General features: G+C 34.7%; 1 protein-coding gene across 17 annotated transcripts in view; it reads right to left on the bottom strand.

The window, feature by feature from the left end:
- The window catches only part of SOX5 (SRY-box transcription factor 5), a 1,011,218-nt gene that overhangs the window by 34,505 nt on the left and 954,673 nt on the right, over window positions 1-22,040 (bottom strand). For all 17 annotated transcript variants that reach the window (XM_032284295.1, XM_032284302.1, XM_032284196.1 and 14 more), the window contains one exon: window positions 8,010-8,187. In XM_032284295.1, the coding sequence (XP_032140186.1) occupies window positions 8,010-8,187 (178 nt within the window). The remainder of the gene's footprint in view (window positions 1-8,009; window positions 8,188-22,040) is intronic.

The following is a 22,040-nucleotide window of genomic DNA, read 5'->3' as shown; positions in this document are numbered from 1 at the left end:
GTTTCCTTGTAAGAGGAGAGAGATTTGACTCACAGAGATAGGGGAGATTTTTGGTAAAAGGGTCGCACTGTCACTCAGGCTGGAGTGCAGTGGCATGATCATAGCTCACTGCAAACTTGAACTTCTGGGCTAAGGCAATCCTTCTGCCTCAGCCTCCTGAGTAGCTGGGGCTATTGGCACTTGCCACTACCTCCAGCTACTTTTTAAATTTTTGTTGAGATGGAGTCTTGCTATGTTGCCCAAGCTGGTTTTGAACTCCTGTATTCACACAATCCTCTCACCTTGGCCTACCAAAGTGCTAGTATAACAGCTATGAGCCACCACACCTGGCCTACTATTTGATATTTTATGCTTCAGTACTTCTTCTTAACCATTACCAAAAATATTCTCAAAGTTTTTGCTTTTCTTAATTAAAAAGGCCCGTTATATATTTTTTTCAGGGGCAGAAAAGAAGGGACAAACTAGAAAGTATAATTTTGGAAGAGATAAATTCTAAAAGGAAAGAATTAGTAATGGCTGCTACACAAGGAAAGAAAATAAAATACAAAATCACTTGTAATGGGTTGAATCATGTCTGCCTAAAAGAAATATCGGAGTCCTACACTTCATTATCTGTGACTGTGGCCTCTTTTGAAAACAAGGTCTTTGAAGATGTAATTAAGGATCTCAAGGTGAGATCACCCTGAAATTAGGGTGGGCCCTAAATCCAATAACTGGTTTCCTTGTAAGAGGAGAGAGATTTGACTCACAGAGATAGGGGAGAAAGCCAAGTAAATAGGGAGGCAGAGATTGGAGTTAAGCATCTATGAGCCAGGGACTGCCAGGGAATGTCTTCAGCATGGAGGCATGGGACAGGTTCTCACTCAGAGCCTCCAGAAGGAACCAACCCGCTGACACCTTCACTTCAGATTTCTAGCCCCCGGAAGAGTGAGAGAATACATTTCTGCTTCAACCCCCCCAGTTTACAATAATTTGTTATGGTAGCTCTAGGAAACCAATATACCACACCCTTGGTCTTTACTATGTCTCTAAGAATTGAGATGTGATCCCAAGAATGTAAAATAACTACTGCTTGCCTCGAACCCTCCCAGATTGCCAGATACATGTATCTGTTTATTGACTAAGCTTCTCTACTTGAATGTCCTATGAGTACCTGAAATGCAGCATAGCTGGCATAGAATTCATCTTCCATAGCCTCAATCCACCTTTTCTACATTCCACAGACCTTGTCAGTTGCCCATTCAATTCTTGGGAATAATTTAAAGTCTCTCCTCTACCCACTAAAGATACAAGGCAAGGAAGCCCTGACAGTTGCACTTCTTCCTCAGCTCTCAAATTTGCTTCTCCATCCTCTGCTTTCATGAAAACCACCTGAGATCTCACTGTGCCTTACCCTCCTAACCAGTTTTCCTATCTTTAGGCTTACGCTCTTTGAATTCATGTCTACTCTGCTTCCAGATAAAGAACTTGAAAATATTGAAAAAAAAATGCTAGGCATGGTAGCACATGCCTATAGTCCCAGCACTTTGGGAGGCTGAGGTGCATAGATCACTTGACCTCAGGAGTTTGAAACCAGCCTGGGCAACATGTTGAAATCCCTTCTCTCCAAAAAATGCAAAAAATTTAATGGATTGTGGTGGTGCTTGCCTGTAGTCCCAGCTACTTGGGGGGCTGAGGCAGAGGACTGCTTGAGCCTGGGAGGTAGAGGCTTTAATGAGCCATGTTCACCTGCCACTGCACTTCAGCTTGGGTAACAAAGCAAGACTCTGTCTAAAAATAAAAATAAAAATAATCTATCTATCTATCAATCATCTATCTTTCAAAAAAAATTGGATATCAAAATCCCTGATTATAAACCCTCTTCTGGTACCCTAGTGCTTCAAGAAACATTTCATAAATAATGATCTGTAATAGCCCATGAAAAACAATTCCATGTACAAGTAAGTGTAGGAAATGCGAAATTAAAGTTAAAAAGGTTTAACTGCATGAATTTTAAAAATTCTGAATATGTTAATGTGCATTGCAAATCTTGAAGAGATCATAGTATGCAGCTTTTACTGGAACTTTAGAAACTCTTTTAAAATGTTCCCTAAAAGTCATCATTCTGAGATAAGTTGCAAACTCATTGACAAGGCCTAAAAGTCTCCTCCTGTTATCAACTCTGCTTATCTTTCCTGTGTCCCCTCTTGCCAGTCTCTCATGAGTCCTGCATTCAAGCTGCACAGGACTCTCTTCTATTCCAAGGACAGGCCTTTGTCCTTTCATTCCACACTCCTGCATCCCAAGTTTTTCTCTTTTGCTGAAATGCCCTTTCATTCTGGTGTGTTTGTAAATTTATTCAAACATCACCCCTTCTGTGAGAATCTCTCTCACATACCCTGGACATGTTCTTCCCATATAGGTGTTCCTTCAAAACCTTGTAAATGCTTTTAATGTCGTATTATCTTACATTTGTCTTTCATATTGGTCTATGGTCTACTTGGCATTTTTTTGTTCAAACTATTATTCCTTTGGCCCATGGCAGGATCTGTTGAAGAAATAAATGCATATTCTAAGTTGAAAGTATCTGCCTTGATAATTCCAAGGCTACTGATAATTTCTGTCTTCTTATCAATAGAAGCCTGGACCATATGGCACAGGTTTATTAAAATTCATGGATTTAACAGATGATATTAATGCAACACAAATCTTAATTTACTACATATTTATTTTATATAGGACTTTTCCGTTGTAAGTAAAAGTAATGGCATATGTGTTGCCAGTGATTTTCAACAAATATTATTTTTTTTCTATTTTTGTGGTCATTGATAAGCATTAAGTTTTTGGAACCCTGATATGTACACATTTCTTTATCCTGTGGAAAGAAAAGCTCACAGGAATTAGATAATACACGTGAAAGCAGTTTGCAAACTGTAAAGTGTTATGCAAATGTTAATTGCCAGGTGTCTTTGAATGATACCTCCAACCTCCTGATAATTCAGTGTCTTTCCATGAATCACAACATTCTTGTTCATTCCTTCAATCACCTTCCCACAAACAAGGTTTTCCTCATTAAAACCCTTGTATAAATTTTGCTTAGTAAAAACAAGCTGAGCATGGTGACTCATGCCTGTAATCCCAGCAGTTTGGGAGGCTGAGGTGGGCAGATCCCTTGAGTCCAGGAGTTCAAGGTAAGACTGGACAATATGGCAAAACCCATCTCTACAAAAAATGCAAACATTTTTCATACTTTTGTATTTTTGGTGGTGCATGCCTGTAGTCCTAGCTACTTGGGAGGCTGAGGTGGGAGAATCATTTGAGTCCAGGTGGTGGAGGTTGCAGTGAGCCAATATTGTACCACCACGCTCCAGACTGGGCAGCAGATAGAGTAAGATTCTGCCGCAAATAATAATAATAATAATAAATAAAAATAAAATAAAATAAACTTTCAAAATAATATCCTCCTTCAAGTCATCATACCTTAAACTAGCATGTTGTACATATAAAGTAGCTAATTAATGGACTTGGAAATACCGCCCTTTGTTTTACTTGGTCAATGTGCATCTACTCGATTTGTTCAGTTTTCATGCATTAATGCCTTTGAGGAATGAAGGCTAAGAACAGTACATTCCAATATGTTTCAAAGATATGCTAGGCAAAAAGACTGTAGGCATCTAAAGCCTCAGTCCAAGGCTATTGTCTGCTTATCCTCTAAGCAAAATGTATGGCAGAGAGAAGGTATTTAAATCTCATTTGTATGGATGAGTGAAACAATAAATGACTGAGAAGAGCATCTATTGCAGTGGCGACCAAAAGGCATCAACTAAAAAGAGTAAATGCTAACCAATAGATTATGGGTATAAGGCTCCAAAATCTATTGGCTGTAAGTCTAGACAAGCTACTAGATTTTTATGAACACTTATTTCCTTAAAATTAAAAGCTGCGGTAATAAACATAGAATCACAGAACTGTCCATGCTCTGACAAAAAATTACTTCAAATCCCTGTGTGGACACATAGGCTCTTTAAGTCTGTGGTCCATATCTGCTAAATAACAAGGTTTGACTAGATTACATGGATATCTACTCCATCTAGTTAAGGGTCTATAATCGTAGAACAGCTGCAGTGAAAAAATAGATGAAAAAAATGCTTTGAAAAAAAGTTAAAAGTGTTATACATATGTTTGATATAGGTGGAAAAAGCCAATAAGGGAAAAATAACATCTGGTCAAAGATTCCAAAATTATCCGTCATTCTTCTGAACTATTCACGGCTTTTAAGGATCTCCTTTCTTTGGAGCTGCCTATCATTTGCGTACCATATCAAAAGCATTCTTACAGGACACACTGTAATATTGGTCACCAACTTCAAAAAGTCACTTTCTATATTTGTAGCTAATAGATATATAGCAAAGAGCCCTATGTCATTAACAATAACTTAAGTCATCTTTCAGTCCACAGTTTTCTGTGGTTTATTAATGGCATCACACATTAATTCTTCTTTCAGGAGTGACCTTTACAACACCATTAATCCTCACTGCTTTTATCCAACTACATTATTACTCATTAAAGTTTCAGCTTTCAACATCTGCATTTGTTGAAAAGAGAAAGGTAAATTGTAGTGGCCTCCAATCCTTGGAAATTATGAGAGATGTGTATGTGGTAAAGGAACTTTTCAGGAAAAAAAAAAGATGTTTTAGTAGTGGGGAAAGTCATGATAAATGACATTAAGTATGTTCTTGCCTTTCTAAAATAATTTGTCGTACTTAATCCTTGGGAATGCTAAAGAAAATATATTCATACATGATAAAAATAAAAATTAGTTATTCTATTAGTCACATATTCTAGTTCTAACATCATAAAAGTTGTTCATGTACCAATACTATGACATTTATGAGCCTACATGTGTATTATGATAGTGTATGATTCTTGCCAAATAAAATATTTTTTCTTTTACATAGTGCATGAAAGTAGATCTAATCTTGGAGCCCACTTAGGATGTTTAGCAGAGTAGCTGGAGTTAGACTATAAGGTGAAAAAGCACACATGTGTCTGAAACCTTTTTCAAACTTCTCAAAACTTCCATTTTCACTGTGGACCCATGCCTAGACTGAATTTCTCTTAACAAATAATCTGGAATTCTACTTTGTGGAGATTAAAGCATTTGATACACACTCCTTCAGCCTTCATTCTCATCATTCCAAAATTTCTCTGAAATTTTACCATTTTTCTCTTCCTTTCCTTCAGTCTCAGGAAGAAGAAAAGTTTTTCTCCTTTACAAGGGTTAATTCCTTCCCACCATCTCCTTGCTATCTTGTCACTCTTGTACTTTTTCATATCTAGACATGTCTCTAACTCTTCTTCCTCTTCCCCCTTGAAAAGTAATATACATATTCCTATTTTAAAACCTGTCTCTACTTAGCCTTCTCAAACTATTATCACTTCATAACACCAAACTTAGAAAAAGATGAATTTATATCACCAAATTAACTTTCTTTCCTCTTATTCTTCCACTCTGTATAATTGGAAATCTATTCAAACCATTCTATTAAAACTTCTCTGTCAGTCTACCTGTCCAGTTAAAATCTTAAGGCTCTTATACTTCATGTTCTTTAATTTTCCTGCAGAAGGTGTACCATTAAATAATCCCTCTTTTTTGAAACTTAATTTTCCTAGGCTAGCATGACATTACCCTATCTTGACTCTTATTCTGAAATACCCACTTGCTCTTCATTCTAAGACACTCAACTTACTCTTCATTAGTTTTGCATCTAAAAAAAGTGTAGTTGTTCTACAATATGTCCAATGATACTTTTATACTCTACTTCACTTGGAGCCTAATTCTGCTTCCCTTAGTTGGGCTGGACTTAATGATTCTCCTATTCTGCTTTATTAAGCAGAATTGCCTCTGAATGACTTTGGAGAACAGCTTATAAAAGACGCTGTGCCTTTCCCTTTGCTCTTTCCTTGGATCACTCACTCAGGAAGGTTCACTGTCATGCTACAAGCAGCCCAAGGGACAGGCCTATGTGGCAAAGAACTGAGACCTCCAGAAAACAGATAATAATAAATGTTAAATAATAAATAACAATAAAAGAGACAACAAATATTGGTTGTTTTAAGCTGCTAAGTCTTAGGTTAATTTGTTACACAGCAATGAATAATACAATACCAATGTTCTGATATTAATACAGTACATAGGTATCATAAATATTAGTTATCTCTCTACTAGTATCTAATACAATACCTATGATTCTACGCTCGACTTCTTACCACACACAGCCTTTTTTGGTGGACTTATTTGCCCTCCTGACTTCAACCACCTCATTAAGGAATAATTTCCATATCTAAAATTCTAGCACCTCTTTGCTTATGAGGCTTATATTTCTAGCTTCTTCCTGAACATCTCTACCTAAATAGTTCTTTGTGCTTCAAATCAACACATATTAAATTTTTATGTCTTTTTTTTTTTGAGACAGAGTTTTGCTCTTGTTACCCAGGCTGGAGTGCAATGGCGCGATCTCGGCTCACCGCAACCTCCGCCTCCTGGGTTCAGGCAATTCTCCTGCCTCAGCCTCCTGAGTAGCTGGGATTACAGGCACGCGCCACCATGCCCAGCTAATTTTTTGTATTTTTAGTAGAGACGGGGTTTCACCATGTTGACCATCCTGGTCAACATGGTGTTGACCTCGTGATCCACCCGCCTCGGCCTCCCAAAGTGCTGGGATTACAGGCTTGAGCCACCGCGCCTGGCCCAATTTTTATGTCTTCACACAAACCTGCTCCCATTCTGGGCTCCCCTTTCATAGTTGATAGAGGGACAATCCTTGTTATTTCATAAATTCAAAATTCTAGTTTCCTCTGTCTACAATTTGACCTTTATCAGATATATTTTATTGTGAATAAATTATGTCAATTCTTCCTTACTTAATATCTTTTTACTCTATTCTCTCCTTTATCATTGCTTATTTCTATCTCACCTAACTTATTCTTGCCTATACCTAAACAATGGTTTCCTAAATTCCAGTGTCATTCTGCCATCTGATCCTTTCAGTTTTAGCTTGGGTCACTTTCCACTACATATTTTTTATATAATCTAGACAAATCAGTGCATTTATCAAAAATATGCTATTTAACTTTGTGATTTTTCTTACTGCCTAGAATGCCTAGAATCTCTCTCTTCTTCAAGGCTGTTTGAATTAGGATATATCTAACTCATACTCTTCTGTGGTCCTTCCCAGACAGAATCCAACACCTTCCAATCTTTGTAGAATTGTATCTGTGTTCTGCAATAGCACTTATTAGAGCTGACTTATACCATAGAAGGAATGACTTTCCCTTAGCTAAACTATGAGCTCCTTGAAGGCTGACCTATGCTGGCGTCCTTAAAAATTGAATAAAAATAATAAATTATAAATAAATCTGGGTTCAAATCAGTATCCACAGTCTGATTTATGCATGCTAAAATTAAAATCATTGAATTTTTCAAAGTCAGCTTATAGAAGTGTTTTCTACTATTTTGTTTACTGAATTTACAATTATGTAGAATTGAAACTATCCACTCTTTGTATTTTGGTGTTTGCAAATAATCCTCAAGCAGAACGGAACTGAAGAAACTTAACATTCTTATGGTTGATTGATGACAGAGGCAAAATGTATTTCATCATAATGCATACTTTGTACAATTCACAAAAAAATGGAAATTTCAGTGATGGAAAAGGTAAGTCACCTAACAATAACATTCTGGAACCATCACTGCTCACTGCAATGTACTTTAGTCCTCTTTTTATAACCGTATGGACATAGTTAGAAATATAACCTACACAATTAGATTTTCAGGAGGGCATTATAACTTAGACTTTATTGAGAAATATCATTTGCATGTTTAAAACAGACCTATATGGTTCTTCAGATTGGAACTTTCCTACAGAACTCAAGCCATGTAGAGAGTATATGTGATGTGCCATTTAAAGATGATTCCATTCAATAGCCATAAACAGAAAATCAGCAAGAACAAAAGAAACAGAACTTACCTATTGTGCTAACTCTGGCTGAAGGACTAGCTAACGCTGCTGGGACAGAGGCTTTGAGGGGGCCTGCCCCACTGTTTATTCTCAGAGCTGGCATATGGGGAGAGGTGGGTGATGTGGGTGATTTGCCATCAGAGGTCTTGGGTTTAGCTGATAGGTTCAGTGGCTGTGCCACTTCATCCTGCAATGATCATTAGAACATGAGCTGTGATAAGGAAAGGCTGATCAAAAATGCCTAGAAAAACACAGGTATGCAGCCTGTCATTTCCCATCAAATTACCAATCAGTGCTCTTCACATTCATTCTGAATATTACAGCATTTGGTTAGCTGTCAACATAATGTCTCTTTCAAATACACATTCAAAATACCTTTTGTATAAGATAAAGTACATGTGTACTCAACTACCCACAGAAAGCAGACCATTCATGTAACCGGTAAGAAATATTCTTAAAAGGCTACTCTTTGTACTATATTCATTTGTATTGAGAAACATTACACGTTAAATTTGAAGTTATGATCTAGATAGGGTTTTTTTTAAAATCTCCAAAGAAAAGGGGGTAGGATCTGATGCATCTTTGTACTCTCGTGCCTAGGCAGAGCACCTGGAACACCCATGATGGAGGACCACAGATAGTTGTGTGCCTCTCATCAGAACTGCTCTCCAAATTCAACACATAAACAAGAAAATTTCTTTCTTAGAAAATAATCCTTTCTCCCTAGGCTTCACAGAAACACCTTTGAATTTGATCTAAAAGTGAAAATAAACATAATTAACATTACCCTAATATGTACAACTTAGTTATAAGTCATACCACTCTAAACACTTAACAAACACCATGTTTTCAAAATTCAGATTTGTTTTCCAGATTTTTCTTTTAGCATAGTATCTGTGTCACGAAGATCATGTGATCGATTTAGCATGTTTGATGATTTCCAGCTGTTCTATGGTTTAACAGGTCAAAACACAGTTTATACTCAAGTTCATATCTTTCTCTTAGGTAACTTCATACAGGAGACTTGTGGATACAAAATCATTAAAATTTATATTATATCATATAAAAATATAAGAATGAGATAATATTATTGTATCACTTTTTAAACTGAAAATTGAAAAAGTTATTTTGTTCCTTTCCTGTGCTCAAAAATTGGAATATCATGCCACTTGTTCATATATTGATGTTTACAATATATCCAATTTTACATTAATATTATTGCAGAATAAAAATTTAGTTTCCATTTAGCTATTTCATGGGTTAAGAACATAAACTATTTACCAATAACAGGATGATTTGTTGAAAGTGGAAAAATTTTTAATCAAATGGGGTAGTCAGGTGTAATGTTAATTGCTGTGTATAAAAATTTAATGCATGGTTTTACGAAAAGAACTGTTGAAATAAATCACTTTACAAAATGGTTAGGTGGTAAAATGTGACATATATTTCAAGTATATGTGTGTGTGTGTGTGTGTGTGTGTGTGTGTGTGTGTATATATATATATATATATTTGAGATGGAGTCTTGCTCTCTTGCCCAGGCTGGAGTGCAGTGGCATGATCTCAGCTCACTGCAACCTCCACCTCCCAGTTCAAGTTATTCTTCTGCCTCAACCTCTTGAGTAGCTGGGATTACAGGTGTACACCACCATGTCCAACTAATTTTTGTATTTTTAGTAGAGATGGGGTTTCACCATGGTGGCCAGGCTAGTCTTGATCTCCTAACCTCAAGTGATTCACCTGGTCTGGCTTCCCAAAGTGCTGGGATTACAGGCATGAGCCATGGTGCCCAGCCTCAAGTTTATATTTTTAAGTGGTTTAATATTATTAGATTATTGTTTCATTCTGTGGCTATGTGCACTTAAGAATTCCATAAACAGATTAGTTAAAAAAAAAACTACTCTTGTAATACATTCTGTTTATATTGTTTCAGAAAAAAATGGAAAATTCATGAGATAATTCAAATTAGCAATCTTTTATGATGTCAGATAATTAATAAAGACCATTATACCAAATCTATATCGACTCATAGGATCCTGACAGGTAGTGAAATAATTCCATGATTGATTCAACATATAATTTAGGGAAGTTTACTTTAGCATTTTAAAAACTTATAGGGGCAATATTATCCCTAAATTGTTCAATGTGAAACATGACCTGTTCAACTGTAATCTGTATATATGATGTCCAAATTGGCAGCAACATAGAAGTAGTATATCCTTGCATTTTAATCTTGTATGGATGAATATTTCTCAAAATGCAGCTCACAGACTAGCGCCATAAGCACACCTGGGAACTTGTTAGAAAGGCAAATTCTCTAACACAAAAACTATGGGGATGGGTCCCAGCAACATGTGTTTAACAAGCATTCATTCCAAGGTGATTCTGATACACATTCAAGTATAAAAGCCACTGCCTCATATATTAACAATATAAACGGAGATTATTGAAAAAGTTTTATTAGACTTCAGCCTTTAAAAGCTTCTTCTGTATAAGAAGATAACATTTAAAAATATGTAATATTACCTCAGTCTTTAAAATATGAGTGGGACATATCATATGCTAATAATAAATGGAAATATTCATATTCATAATAAACAAAATGTTACTGAGAGTCCATGGGACAGTAAAAATTAGAATCCAGATCTACTCTTGTTCAGTTAAGCCGCAATATCCTGTCAAGAACTTTACTATTTACTACACTGCTGTAAATATTCCAGGCACTGTTTTCCCCTAGCAATATAGTACCTCTTTACTGCCTTCTGGGTGAAACTACTGACTTTTTTCATGACAGCCTTTAGAACTTCCTTTTGACATCATCATAACTCTTGCAAAAGTTTTGGGAGATGCTTGGGTCAAAGGTGGCTGTTTTACTTGGATGTGAAGAAAAGAAAAAGAAAGCAAAAATAAAAGAAGAGAAGAAGAAAGAAAAGAAAAGAAGAAAAGAAAAGAAAACGACTGTATTCCCAGAGTTGGAATAGGGAAGATATTTATGAACACAGAGGAAACAGTGTGAGTGTATAGTGAGGGTGGAATGGTGGTATTGATGAAGATGATGTGGATGTGGGTGCTGATCGGATAAACTGTCATATGTCTTAACTTTTAGTACTCAGAACTATTACATGCACATGCTGAAACATAACTATTCAAAGCATTTACTAGAGCAAGAGACCCACTGGAACTCTTAGTATTCACCCCCATTCAAGGCAGCACAGATATCTGAAAGCCAAAAAGTGCAAGGCCCCAAGGACATAATAGAGGTTGACAGTTCCAAAGTTGATGTAAATGTCATTCAAAATTGCCCTTTCCTTCTCTTCCATTGTGTGACCAGGCTAATGGTATATTAATAAGAACTCACATGCTTGATCTTTATACTGGTAACTGTATAAATAATTTTGATCCATTATATGATATTATTTCACAATTTTGTTCTTTTAATAATTTACTACTGAGCTACTATACCAAATGCCTATTATTTATGAAGAATACAATAATTACACTAGTTTCTAATTTTCTATTAATTATTTTTCATTTGACAAGATGAAAATTTAAAAATCTTAACTATAAAATGAACATGGACAATTTATTTTTGGCATGCACTCATAATATGAATATGTGCAATAAATGCTGAAGGTAAGACTTTTCCTGCTTTGTTTTTTAGTTGTAATCTTACGTAGGAGAAATTTGAAAGCTTAACATGATTAACCCCTATTCTTACAAATAAAACACACATTTAAACATGTTAAATAAATTACTTACAAATAAAGGGATGTGAGTAATTTTCAAGGTCAAAAATAATTGAAAAAGATACTATTTATAACAACTACACCATCAAGCAGTGAGCAAAGCAATTTCCTGTTAATCACTTGCCTAACTGTTAAATGAGGTTTCCAATTGGAACTTTTGAAAATAAAGTATTTCACAATTATTTCACATATACACAAAGTAAGAGTTAAGAATTTAGTTAACTGCTGAGTAGCTCCAAACTTGTATATCATAAATATAAAATAAGTATTTACGTTTAAGTAAATGTGTTAAGGTAAACAAGTTTTAACTAGTAGAAGGCTATAATTTACATGTCTAGGGTTCATTATAAATATTCCAAAGAGTTTGTTTAATTTTCACAACTATGATGTAATTACTAATCTTGTGGAGGAAAGTAAGGCTTAGAAAGTTCTAGTGAAACCCAGGGTTTTGGACTTAACATACAATACTTTTAGTTTCTGTGAAAAATTTAATCTTAGATTTAAAAAGGCATTGATGGAATATAACTTCTGAAATTCAGTCCTAACTACATAATTCTGTTACACAATAATCACATGAAAGATAATATATATGCAATAAAATCATGTAATACAAACACTTGCTATTTTATACATTAAAAAGTTAAGGCACAAATTGACTTATCTTAGTGACTTTTTTGTGCTTCTCTGTCCTCTACACTATATACCATTGAAAATTTCCTTTGTTAATACTAAAGAGTGGTTTGGACTATTCTTTCAGAAAAATCCCAAGAGTCCATGTATACATGGTACAAGAAATAATATTTTATAAAACCAAATACAAGTTTTAAAAACTCACTCATGATATAACTTCTCCTAATTAATTATTAAGCTAATCTTAGTTATCTGGGACAGAATGCAAAGTAAGTAAAATCCAAATAAACACATAGGTCTGGCAAGTTCCATTTACGTATAGCTACAATAACTTGTCCGAAAGCTAACATCTCAATACCAGTTTGTGGTCACAGTAGTAGAAATACTATAGAAGCTTAATCAGTTAATCCCAGCCAATGATGATCTGCCACACAGATAAAAAAATAAATTGCATAAAGAATGTGAAACAAATATGTAGCCTTAGTTGCACTGAGGGAATACCAATTGTCACCATAAGCTTATTCCACAGAGACACAGAGATTATTCCACATAAAGTTAACAAACGCTATAAAATAAATATATAGTTAAAATATATTTCATTTAGTTGGTTTTCAAATAACAAGTTTACTCTAGAAGAAAACATGTTACTGTAATGTGATTGAATAACAGTCATAATTTTATAACATACAAATACCAAATTATTTAGAGAAATCAAACATAATTTAACAAAAGAAAAAGCATTCTTCTCAATTCTAGGGCATTATTTCTCTCTCCCTACTACTTAGCTTTTCAATTCTTTGTTAAGGAGTTTTAATAGAGAACTAGGTAATAGAGGTACAAGCATCCTAGAAAATTCTATTTGTTTCTGTTTTTCTATTCTTATCCTTCACAGCATGGAAATATACCCACATGTAGGTTGCTAGACCACAAAATGTACTACCAAGGACATGCAAATGATTAAACCCTTCAGAATATAAATCTCATCTTTATTTACATCTTTATTCACATCTTTGTTCATTCTCATTATCTAATTGATGATTTGGTTCATTCCATAACACAGTTGCCTCAAAATTTCACTTCCTTAAATATTTACTTAAATTAATTATTAAAAATTTATTTGGTTATTAACACATTTATACCAGTTTAATGGCAACAGATAAGAACAGATGTGTTTATTCAATCATCCATACATTCATTCATTTAATATTTATCCAATGGCATTTCAACTAATTATTAATGGCTATCATATGCCAGGCATTAGAAAAACGCAAACCAAAGGATTTTTAGGCATGTAGCTTTGAGGCTTTGGTTTTATGTGGTCAGTAATAAAGAAAAGAAGTCCATTTACTTTTCGTTTAAAATCTAGCTGTAGATGTAAGTAGAAGTGTGTGTCTGTGTGTGTTTTTTAAACTTCTTTGAGAACAGTTTGCCTTTACATTCAATATAATGTTGCATTTATAAAACACTTTGATTCTTCAATAGCCACACAATGATTGAAAAAAATATATATATGTATATATAAAATTTCAGTCTTCTTCCTCTGCATGATTTGAAAACTATCCCCATGTTTATCATAAATACTCATGTGAAATAAGCAGCAGTAATAACATATGGGGATGAGTAAAGGCATTCATGAAACATGTTGCAAAATTAATCATGCTGCTGCCATTATTCTCTCTGATGAAATAATCGTATTAAACTAAGTAGGGAAGTAACATGACAGCCCGAACTGCATGTGTGCTGTTGCTGCACCTCTCTTCCCTAGCTTGTACTCAATATTCATCCTTTCTCTTTGTCATCTACCTCTATGCACCGCAGGAGCCCTCTTTCACCTCTCCTATCCAAATAAGGCATTTCTTTGCTACAGTTCCATAGAGGTTTACTAGAAGAAACAAAACAAAACAAACAAAAATCATGAGGATCTACAAAAAGATTGAAGTGTACCTGCTGAGCAGAACTTAAAGGAGAAAAGATTTATATTTACATGCAAGTGTCAGACAAAGTAATCTAAGATAAAAATAACTGTAACAATCTGAAAACTTATTTTCTTAGTCCTTGAAGAATAATCCTAATCACATAGCCATCACAACTCCTTATTTAATTAGTAGGTTCCTAAAAATCAAGTCTGTCATCTTACATAGCACATAGTCTTGAAACACCTTTCCATGAACAGATGCTTACTTTCAGACTTACAAATTGCAAAATGCCTTGTTAACCAGGCAGAAAGAGCTCCAGGAATTCTTTGATAGGTATGCTTTTGCTGTGTTAATGCTACCATTAGACTTGATGGCCATTTAAATGTAAGTCTTATTTAGCTGAGCGTAATATGTTCTAGCATCTCATTTGGCTTCCTTATTTGCCATTTTACACTTTTGCTTAATGTATACCTGCTTCTTTTAAAAGTAAATGCTAGTAGTGTGGCTGGGGACATGTGCTTCAATGTAGTAATGATATATTTCTTCACATTTAATTTGCTGGCCCTTAATTAATTTAAAGGTATTCAAATAGTACCCATCCTTTTATTTGTTGTTTAAAATTGCTCCTGCTCACTTTCCCTTAGTATCTTAATAGTTTCCTTGTTTTCTGACTTTGTTGAGTTAATGCCTCAATACTGTAAATTATACATGCAAGCACACGCACGTATTTAAAAACAAATAAAGAATAGTGTGGCTTCTGAAATATGAATGATACTTCACATTCACTTTTTAATTTTAAAAATTGCCTTGAAGTAATCCAAATAGTCCCATACCATTCCTTTTTACATTTTCTTTCCATTTTACTATTTATTCTCCTTTGTCTTTAAGATCTCTAATTTAGAATTTAACTTTTGAATCTTTCATTTTAGATTAACTATCTAACCTTTCCTATTTATTTCAAAAATGTCCTAAAAATATACTGTATGAATACAGTTTCCGTATGTTTATCTAGAAGAATGTCATATTAGAAGACCTTTAACCCATAGTATCAGATGAAAACCCACTCATAGACATTCCACAGAGTAAGTTTTTCTAACTATACTTGAAAAGAGGAAGAATAGGAGGAATACAAGTGTCAACAATAATGTGTGATGAGAATAGTTATAACATGAGCCAGCAGGAAAGGTATGGTGTTTCAGATTCAACTTTGTTTAACCTCTGGTCCCCAGACAACTTCAAATTCCTAATAATAATGGTTATTTTGTCCTGTAGTGCTCATTACAGCTGGATGATTGCTGTTATCTTTTAAAATGATTAACAGTTCTCCTACCAAGAGGCTAAAAGGAAGCATAGAGCAGTAAGAATTGATGTTAATAATCACAATCCAGTTCTTCTTTTTAACCTCTAAATGTAAATCTCCAAAAGCTTTTAAAAATGCTTTAGAGAAATTAAAAAGTTGGTTGCTCCAAGTACAAGAAAATGTAATGTGTTTTTGGCACCACCTGATCAGTCCTTAAATTTATAATTACAAAGCATTTGCCATTGCTGATTTCCTGTTAGTTCCACTTGACGATTTGTTCCACTTGAAGATCCACAAACAAAAGAATTACAAAACTGTCAAATGATAGAATGGATTCACAAAAAAGGTAAAACATGAGCTCACAGAGCAATAAAACTTTATAAAACAAAGAAACAGAAGTCATGCTGATCAAATTCTACTATCATCTGACGTTGACAATGGCATTTCCACCTGAAGCTAAATGTACAACATGAGCACATGAGCATCTCTACTTGAATCTACAAAGGAATTAATATCAAAAGGAAAACAGAACAATATAACATGATCAAAGCAAAGCAGTGGCAGAAAGTTCGATCCATTGGAGTCATATGGAAGAGAAGTAAAAATACCACACGGAGGCATGGATAGCCCATTGAGGGGAATAAAAAAACACTGATGAAAATATTAATGAAACACTGATGAAACAAAACAAAATGAAACACTTTGAAAGACTCTCAAAGAGCTCCAAAATTCCTTTTTAAAAATATATCTATGGCTCTCTGAGAGATTTATGTTTTCTCATATCTTAGAAAAATTTGGTCTGGATATAAGCAGATAGACCATCTTTAGATAGCAACCTGGCAGCATGGGAGAAATAATAGAAAGCATCATTATGCGTAAGTCATTTATTACAAACTCCAATTAATTATATCACAGAATCATTCCCAGGGCTTACATACGTGCATGCATAGCTCCTATGGCACAAATCCCCAAAAATCTGGTGAACCCAGCATAACTGGCTGTTTAATGAGTAATGACAGTTACAACAGTTAACTGATATAAACCATGCATTGGTTTATATTTGGGGGACGAGTGAAGGCCAAATTGTCTAAGGCACAGAACCTGGGAGAAGGACAGGTGTGCGGGTGTGTGTGTGTGTGTGTGTGTCTGTGTGTGTGTTTAATGGATTAGACATTAGAATGAGACACAAAGCAAGAAAAGACTAGGGAAGCCTAAGGCAGCACCCCAGTGTTACTGACTGTAACATTCATATCATTGTATTTCATTTTATTGTGCTGTTTTCTTGAATTGCTGATGGCAAAATAAGCAAATTTCAAATAGTTTAAGAAAACTTTCCTTTTTAAAGTGATCTGAGTACTCTCTTTACACCCATATATGCATTGAATAGAAAAAATTTACTAAGTACTATTAACTACTACATGTTAAATGGATAGTGGAGATTAATCAATAACTAACTTGATCAATTCTGGTTTTTCCTATTGTTTTTATTATAGCATTTTAAAAGTTATTTATGTTTACATAAAATGTACATACACATTGAGCAAATGTTACTTTGACTTGCGAATAACAGAATAGGAACATTTGCACTACCAAAATGTATCCCTCCATACTGTATTTAAATCTCTTGTAATGAATTCTTCTCACCACTTGAATTTCACAATTCTTCTCAAGTCTTCAGAATTTTGCTCCCTTTTCTTCTTACTTTCCTCTTAGAGTTGAAAGTTTGATGTCTCCGGGACTCATTGCTTTCTACTCAGAGATGTCTGCTAACAAAGTTATTGTCAGGAACTACTTAGTGCAGCCTTCCTCCTATTCATGTAATCTGAGACTTTACTAGGTCAGTACATCCAAACTACAACTATTTTCATTCCATTCATTAGAGAGAGGGAAAAAGGGGCAGTCACTGAAGACAAAAGGTAAAAAGTTCAAAATTAAGTAAAAATAAAATGTAAATGCAAAACTCACTTCTCCTACCCCACTTGCTTTAACCTAGACTGGGTTCCACTCTTCCGGTCAAGAGCAGTACAGTAATAGTGATGTAGGAGTTGGTCAGACATTATTTAGGCAGTTAGTGAGGATAAAAGAGTTCTCGATGGAATTTTCCTTTAATAAAAAGCAGCCCCCAAATCATTTATTTTCTAACAAAAAGCAGCCTGTGAAATCAAGCTGCAAGCATAGATAAGCAAGCTAGAAGCTTGCATTGGTAAATACTGCAGCTATGCCAGAAGCCAGGTACATTCAACATGGAGGATATCTCTTTCCTTCTCTTTGTTGCCATGTGTGTGAGTGTCATGGTGCCAGTCAGGTACACTCCATTTGCATAATAAAAGATTCACAGGCTACATAAATGGCACACCTGACACCTGGTCCAACCAATCTCCTGAGCCCTATGTAAATCAAATATCGCCTCCTCAGGCCCCTCTATAAAATCAACCACATCTCTCCCCAGACTCTGAAACCCACTTGAGCATCTCCTTCCTCTGAGGGAGGAAGTGCTCTCTCTTTCTCTCTCTCTCCTTTCTTTTGCCTGTTAAACTTTCCAATCTTAAACCCACTATGTGTGTATGTGTCCGCATCCTCGTTCTCCTTAGCACAAGGCCATGAACCTCGGGTATTTCCCCAGACAACGAGGCCACTTAATTAGCAATTTTCCTTTATGAACACAAAACTAGAACAGTTGTGCCATCTACCCTGGTTTCTTGTTTCCCTCCAAGTGGTAGGTTCATTCTTTAATTTGTTTGACAAACATCTTTTAGCACTATTCATAAGAGAGAGATAGATCATGAGAGAGAAGAAATTTATACACTAGAAGATAAAACATTTTAAGGCAATGTAAGTGGCTAGGAAACTTCAATAGTGAAATAAATATCATTATGATTAATCTAAAACAATGTCATGAAGAAAGAGTTTTATGGGAAAAAAAGTATTTCATTTAGTTTGGATTCTTTAGATTGAATTCTTTGTCAGTAAAGTGATTAATCCTTGAATTTGAATTTTCATATTAGATGTTTAATTTTTATGCCTTTTATTATGTTCTTATTTTCTGAATCCTCAGACCACTTTTTTTTTTTTTTTTTGAAGAGTCTGAAAACACAAAAAGATATCAAGGACATGAGTTGTTGGAACATTAAGTCTCAAAAATTTGCTTTTTGTGATTAGATGAATTTTTACTAGAAAAGACCAAAAGATTACTTTCCCTTCCTCAACATATTCATCAAAGCAATTATTTGCCAACAATGATTGACTTAAAGTATTTTTTCCTTTTTTCTTCTCCCATAATTAACCTATTAAAGAGTAAATAAAAGGCATTTTATTTATATAGGTCTGTTTGAAGACAGGAATTATACATTATACATTTTTCACATTTTTTTTACCTGAGAACTTCTCCCTACACCAAAAGAAATGCTGATTTTATAATGTAATTTTGTCAGGGAGAGAGCTAGTTTTTAAAGAAGAAATAAATGCTTAAAGCCCAATACACTATTTGCTACATAAACATTTTGAAGAGTAAGTTAAACATTACAAAACTATGAAAGTATGTTTAGTGGGTTTCATAACCTAAGAACTTACAAATTTAAAAAATAATTTAATATATTATGTAGCTATTCACTTTTCAGGGCTGATTTTCTAATATGATTTACTTGACATCCAAATTTGACAAGTTCCAAAGCAGCTCCATATATCTTATTTTATTCTTACAGCAAAAATATGAGATATCATCAACCCCACTTCACAGATAAAGAGAAGGAGGTTGAAGATATTCAAAAATTTGCTCACAGTCATATCTTCAGGAAGCCTGGGACTTGAACCCAAGTCATAGAGGTGTAAGTTTAGGCAACTTTTCAAAGCTGCTTCTCTGTTATTATATGCCAATAGGAAAAATAATCATTAATAATTTCTTTGAAAAATTAGACTTCAATCATGTATTTTATTTTTAATTCTGAAGAATTTTTTATATATAGATAGGGACCTTGGAATGCTGAATTTGAGTAATACTAGTCGAGACACTTACAAAATTTTTATGACACTAACTCATGAAGTATTTTAACAAAGTGGCTACAATAAATTCAAGATATATTCATAATCCTAAAATTTATATCAAAAGAACACATATTTCAAATAAACACCATAAACATCTTAACACTATTCTTTGTATAGACGTATTTGGCTTTAACATAATACACATGTCAATTTACATATATCAAATTCCTTACCAGTCACTTGAAGAGGAACTAATATTGCAAGAAATGAAGGAGAGGATGGAAAAGACCTTTAGCCCACTTACTGGCTCGGCCAAAGGCTATGAATCCATCCCCGGTTTATTTCAAATGAGTTGTGTCAAAGGTTACCCACAGGCCATTTTATAGTGATTTATAGCTGATGTCTGCAAATCTCCTATGATAACCTCAATTGTGTCATTAAGGCATTCTTTGTCTTCATGGCAATGACCAGGAGAGAACAGATGTCTTTAAAGAACTCCAAGAGGTGATGACTATTTATACAGAATGTCAGTTAAGGCCAGTTTTTATGTTGTGCTCTGGAGACAAAATACTTTTTCTTCAACATATTAAAGATGCTTAGCTTGATTATATATTCTGCCTATTGAAGCTATAATATTAAGGTACGGGTCAAAGAAAATTCAAATAAAGATGAAAAGGCTTAGAACTGAGCATCAGGTAAGAGTTTGATTTTAATTATCACAATCTTGAATTTGTATTAAAGCTCTCACAGCATAATGATTCTTAAGTGTCTACACTGAGTTAAGCATGTCATGATGCATGAGGAATTACAAAACTGATTTATCAGATATTCATTTAAGAAATAGTCAATTAGGCCGGGCACGGTGGCTCAAGCCTGTAATCCCAGCACTTTGGGAGGCCGAGGCTGGTGGATCACGAGGTCAAGAGATCGAGACCATCCTGGTCAACATGGTGAAATCCCGTCTCTACTAAAAATACAGAAATTAGCTGGGCATGGTGGCGCGTGCCTGTAATCCCAGCTACTCAGGAGGTTGAGGCAGGAGAATTGCCTGAACCCAGGAGGCAGAGGTTGCGGTGAGCCGAGATCGCACCATTGCACTCCAGCCTGGCTAATATGAGTGAAACTCCGTCTCAAAAAAAGAAAAAAAAAAAAAAAAGAAATAGTCAATTAAAATAATTAATGTGTAGTGAAACTCAGCTGTAATGCTCCTTGTTTAATTTTCCCAGCCCATAACATTAAAAGAATACATTTAACAGTCTGAATTACATAAAAGATTTCGTATTGCAAATCTAATGACATCATTATAGAAGAGTTTTGATCACACCTTTTAGACCGAATTAAAGAGAAAGAATGAGTATATTTGCCTTATATTTGATCTTATTTTAATGTTGCTTTGATCCATTATATTGCCAGATAAAATCGATCTGTATTTTTGATTATTGTAGTATGGGAAAGCACGCACATGCGTGCGCATACACACACACACACACACACACACACACACAGAGAGAAATATATGGTCATGTACTATATAGGAACACTAACATTTTGGTCAACCATAGATTGGTTATATGACAGTGGTTGATAAGATTAGAATACTATATTTTTAGTATACCTTTTCTACATTTAGATACACAAATACCATTTTATTATACCTGCCTAGAGTATTCAATAGAGTGACATACTGTACAGGTTTGCAGCCTAGAAGCAATAGGCTGTGCCATATAACCTAAGTCTGTAGTAGCCTATACCATCTAGGTTTGTATAAGTACATGCTATGAGGTTTATGCAACAATGAAATCACCCAGTGACACATTTCTTAGGACATATCCCCATCATTAAGTGATGTGTGACTAAACATACATGTGATATATCCATACATACATATAATATATCCATATATATATATTATAAACGAATATGTCTGTGTATGGGTGAGATGTTTCTCTGCCATTTTTAAGCTAGATTTCTTTGGTATGCTGAAACCCCATCTCTACTAAAAATTCAAAAATTAGCCAGGCATGGTGGCAGGCACTGTAATCGCAGCCACTCAGGAGGCTGAGGCAGGGGAATCACTTGAACCTGGGAGGCAGAGGTTACAGTGAGCAAAGACAGCACTACTGTGCTCCAGCCTGGGCAAAAGAGTGAGACTCCATCTCAAAAAAAATAAAAAATAAAAAAGAGAGAAGCAGAGAAAAATAATCTTACAAAATGAAAGGAAAAATTTTCCTCCTAAAACTTTATTTGAACTATCAATTAAACAAAATAACAAAACTAGACAATATTTGTATAGGCTTGTGCCTTTCATTTCAGCATTGACTTGATTCTTCAGCAGCTTATGTAAAAGAGGTCACTCGAAGATGTATTCATAGTAAACAAACTCATAAAGGTAATGAATAAGACAGAATGCAAATTAATTCATTTATGCCACCTTAATATTGCTGAGTTTTCTACAGCACACCTTTCCT

This window comes from Sapajus apella, unplaced genomic scaffold (assembly GCF_009761245.1).
Source record: "Sapajus apella isolate SASKATOON/1434 unplaced genomic scaffold, GSC_monkey_1.0 scaffold2, whole genome shotgun sequence".
Classification (NCBI taxonomy): Eukaryota; Metazoa; Chordata; class Mammalia; order Primates; family Cebidae; genus Sapajus; species Sapajus apella.
This window is presented reverse-complemented; position numbering and strand designations above follow the sequence as displayed.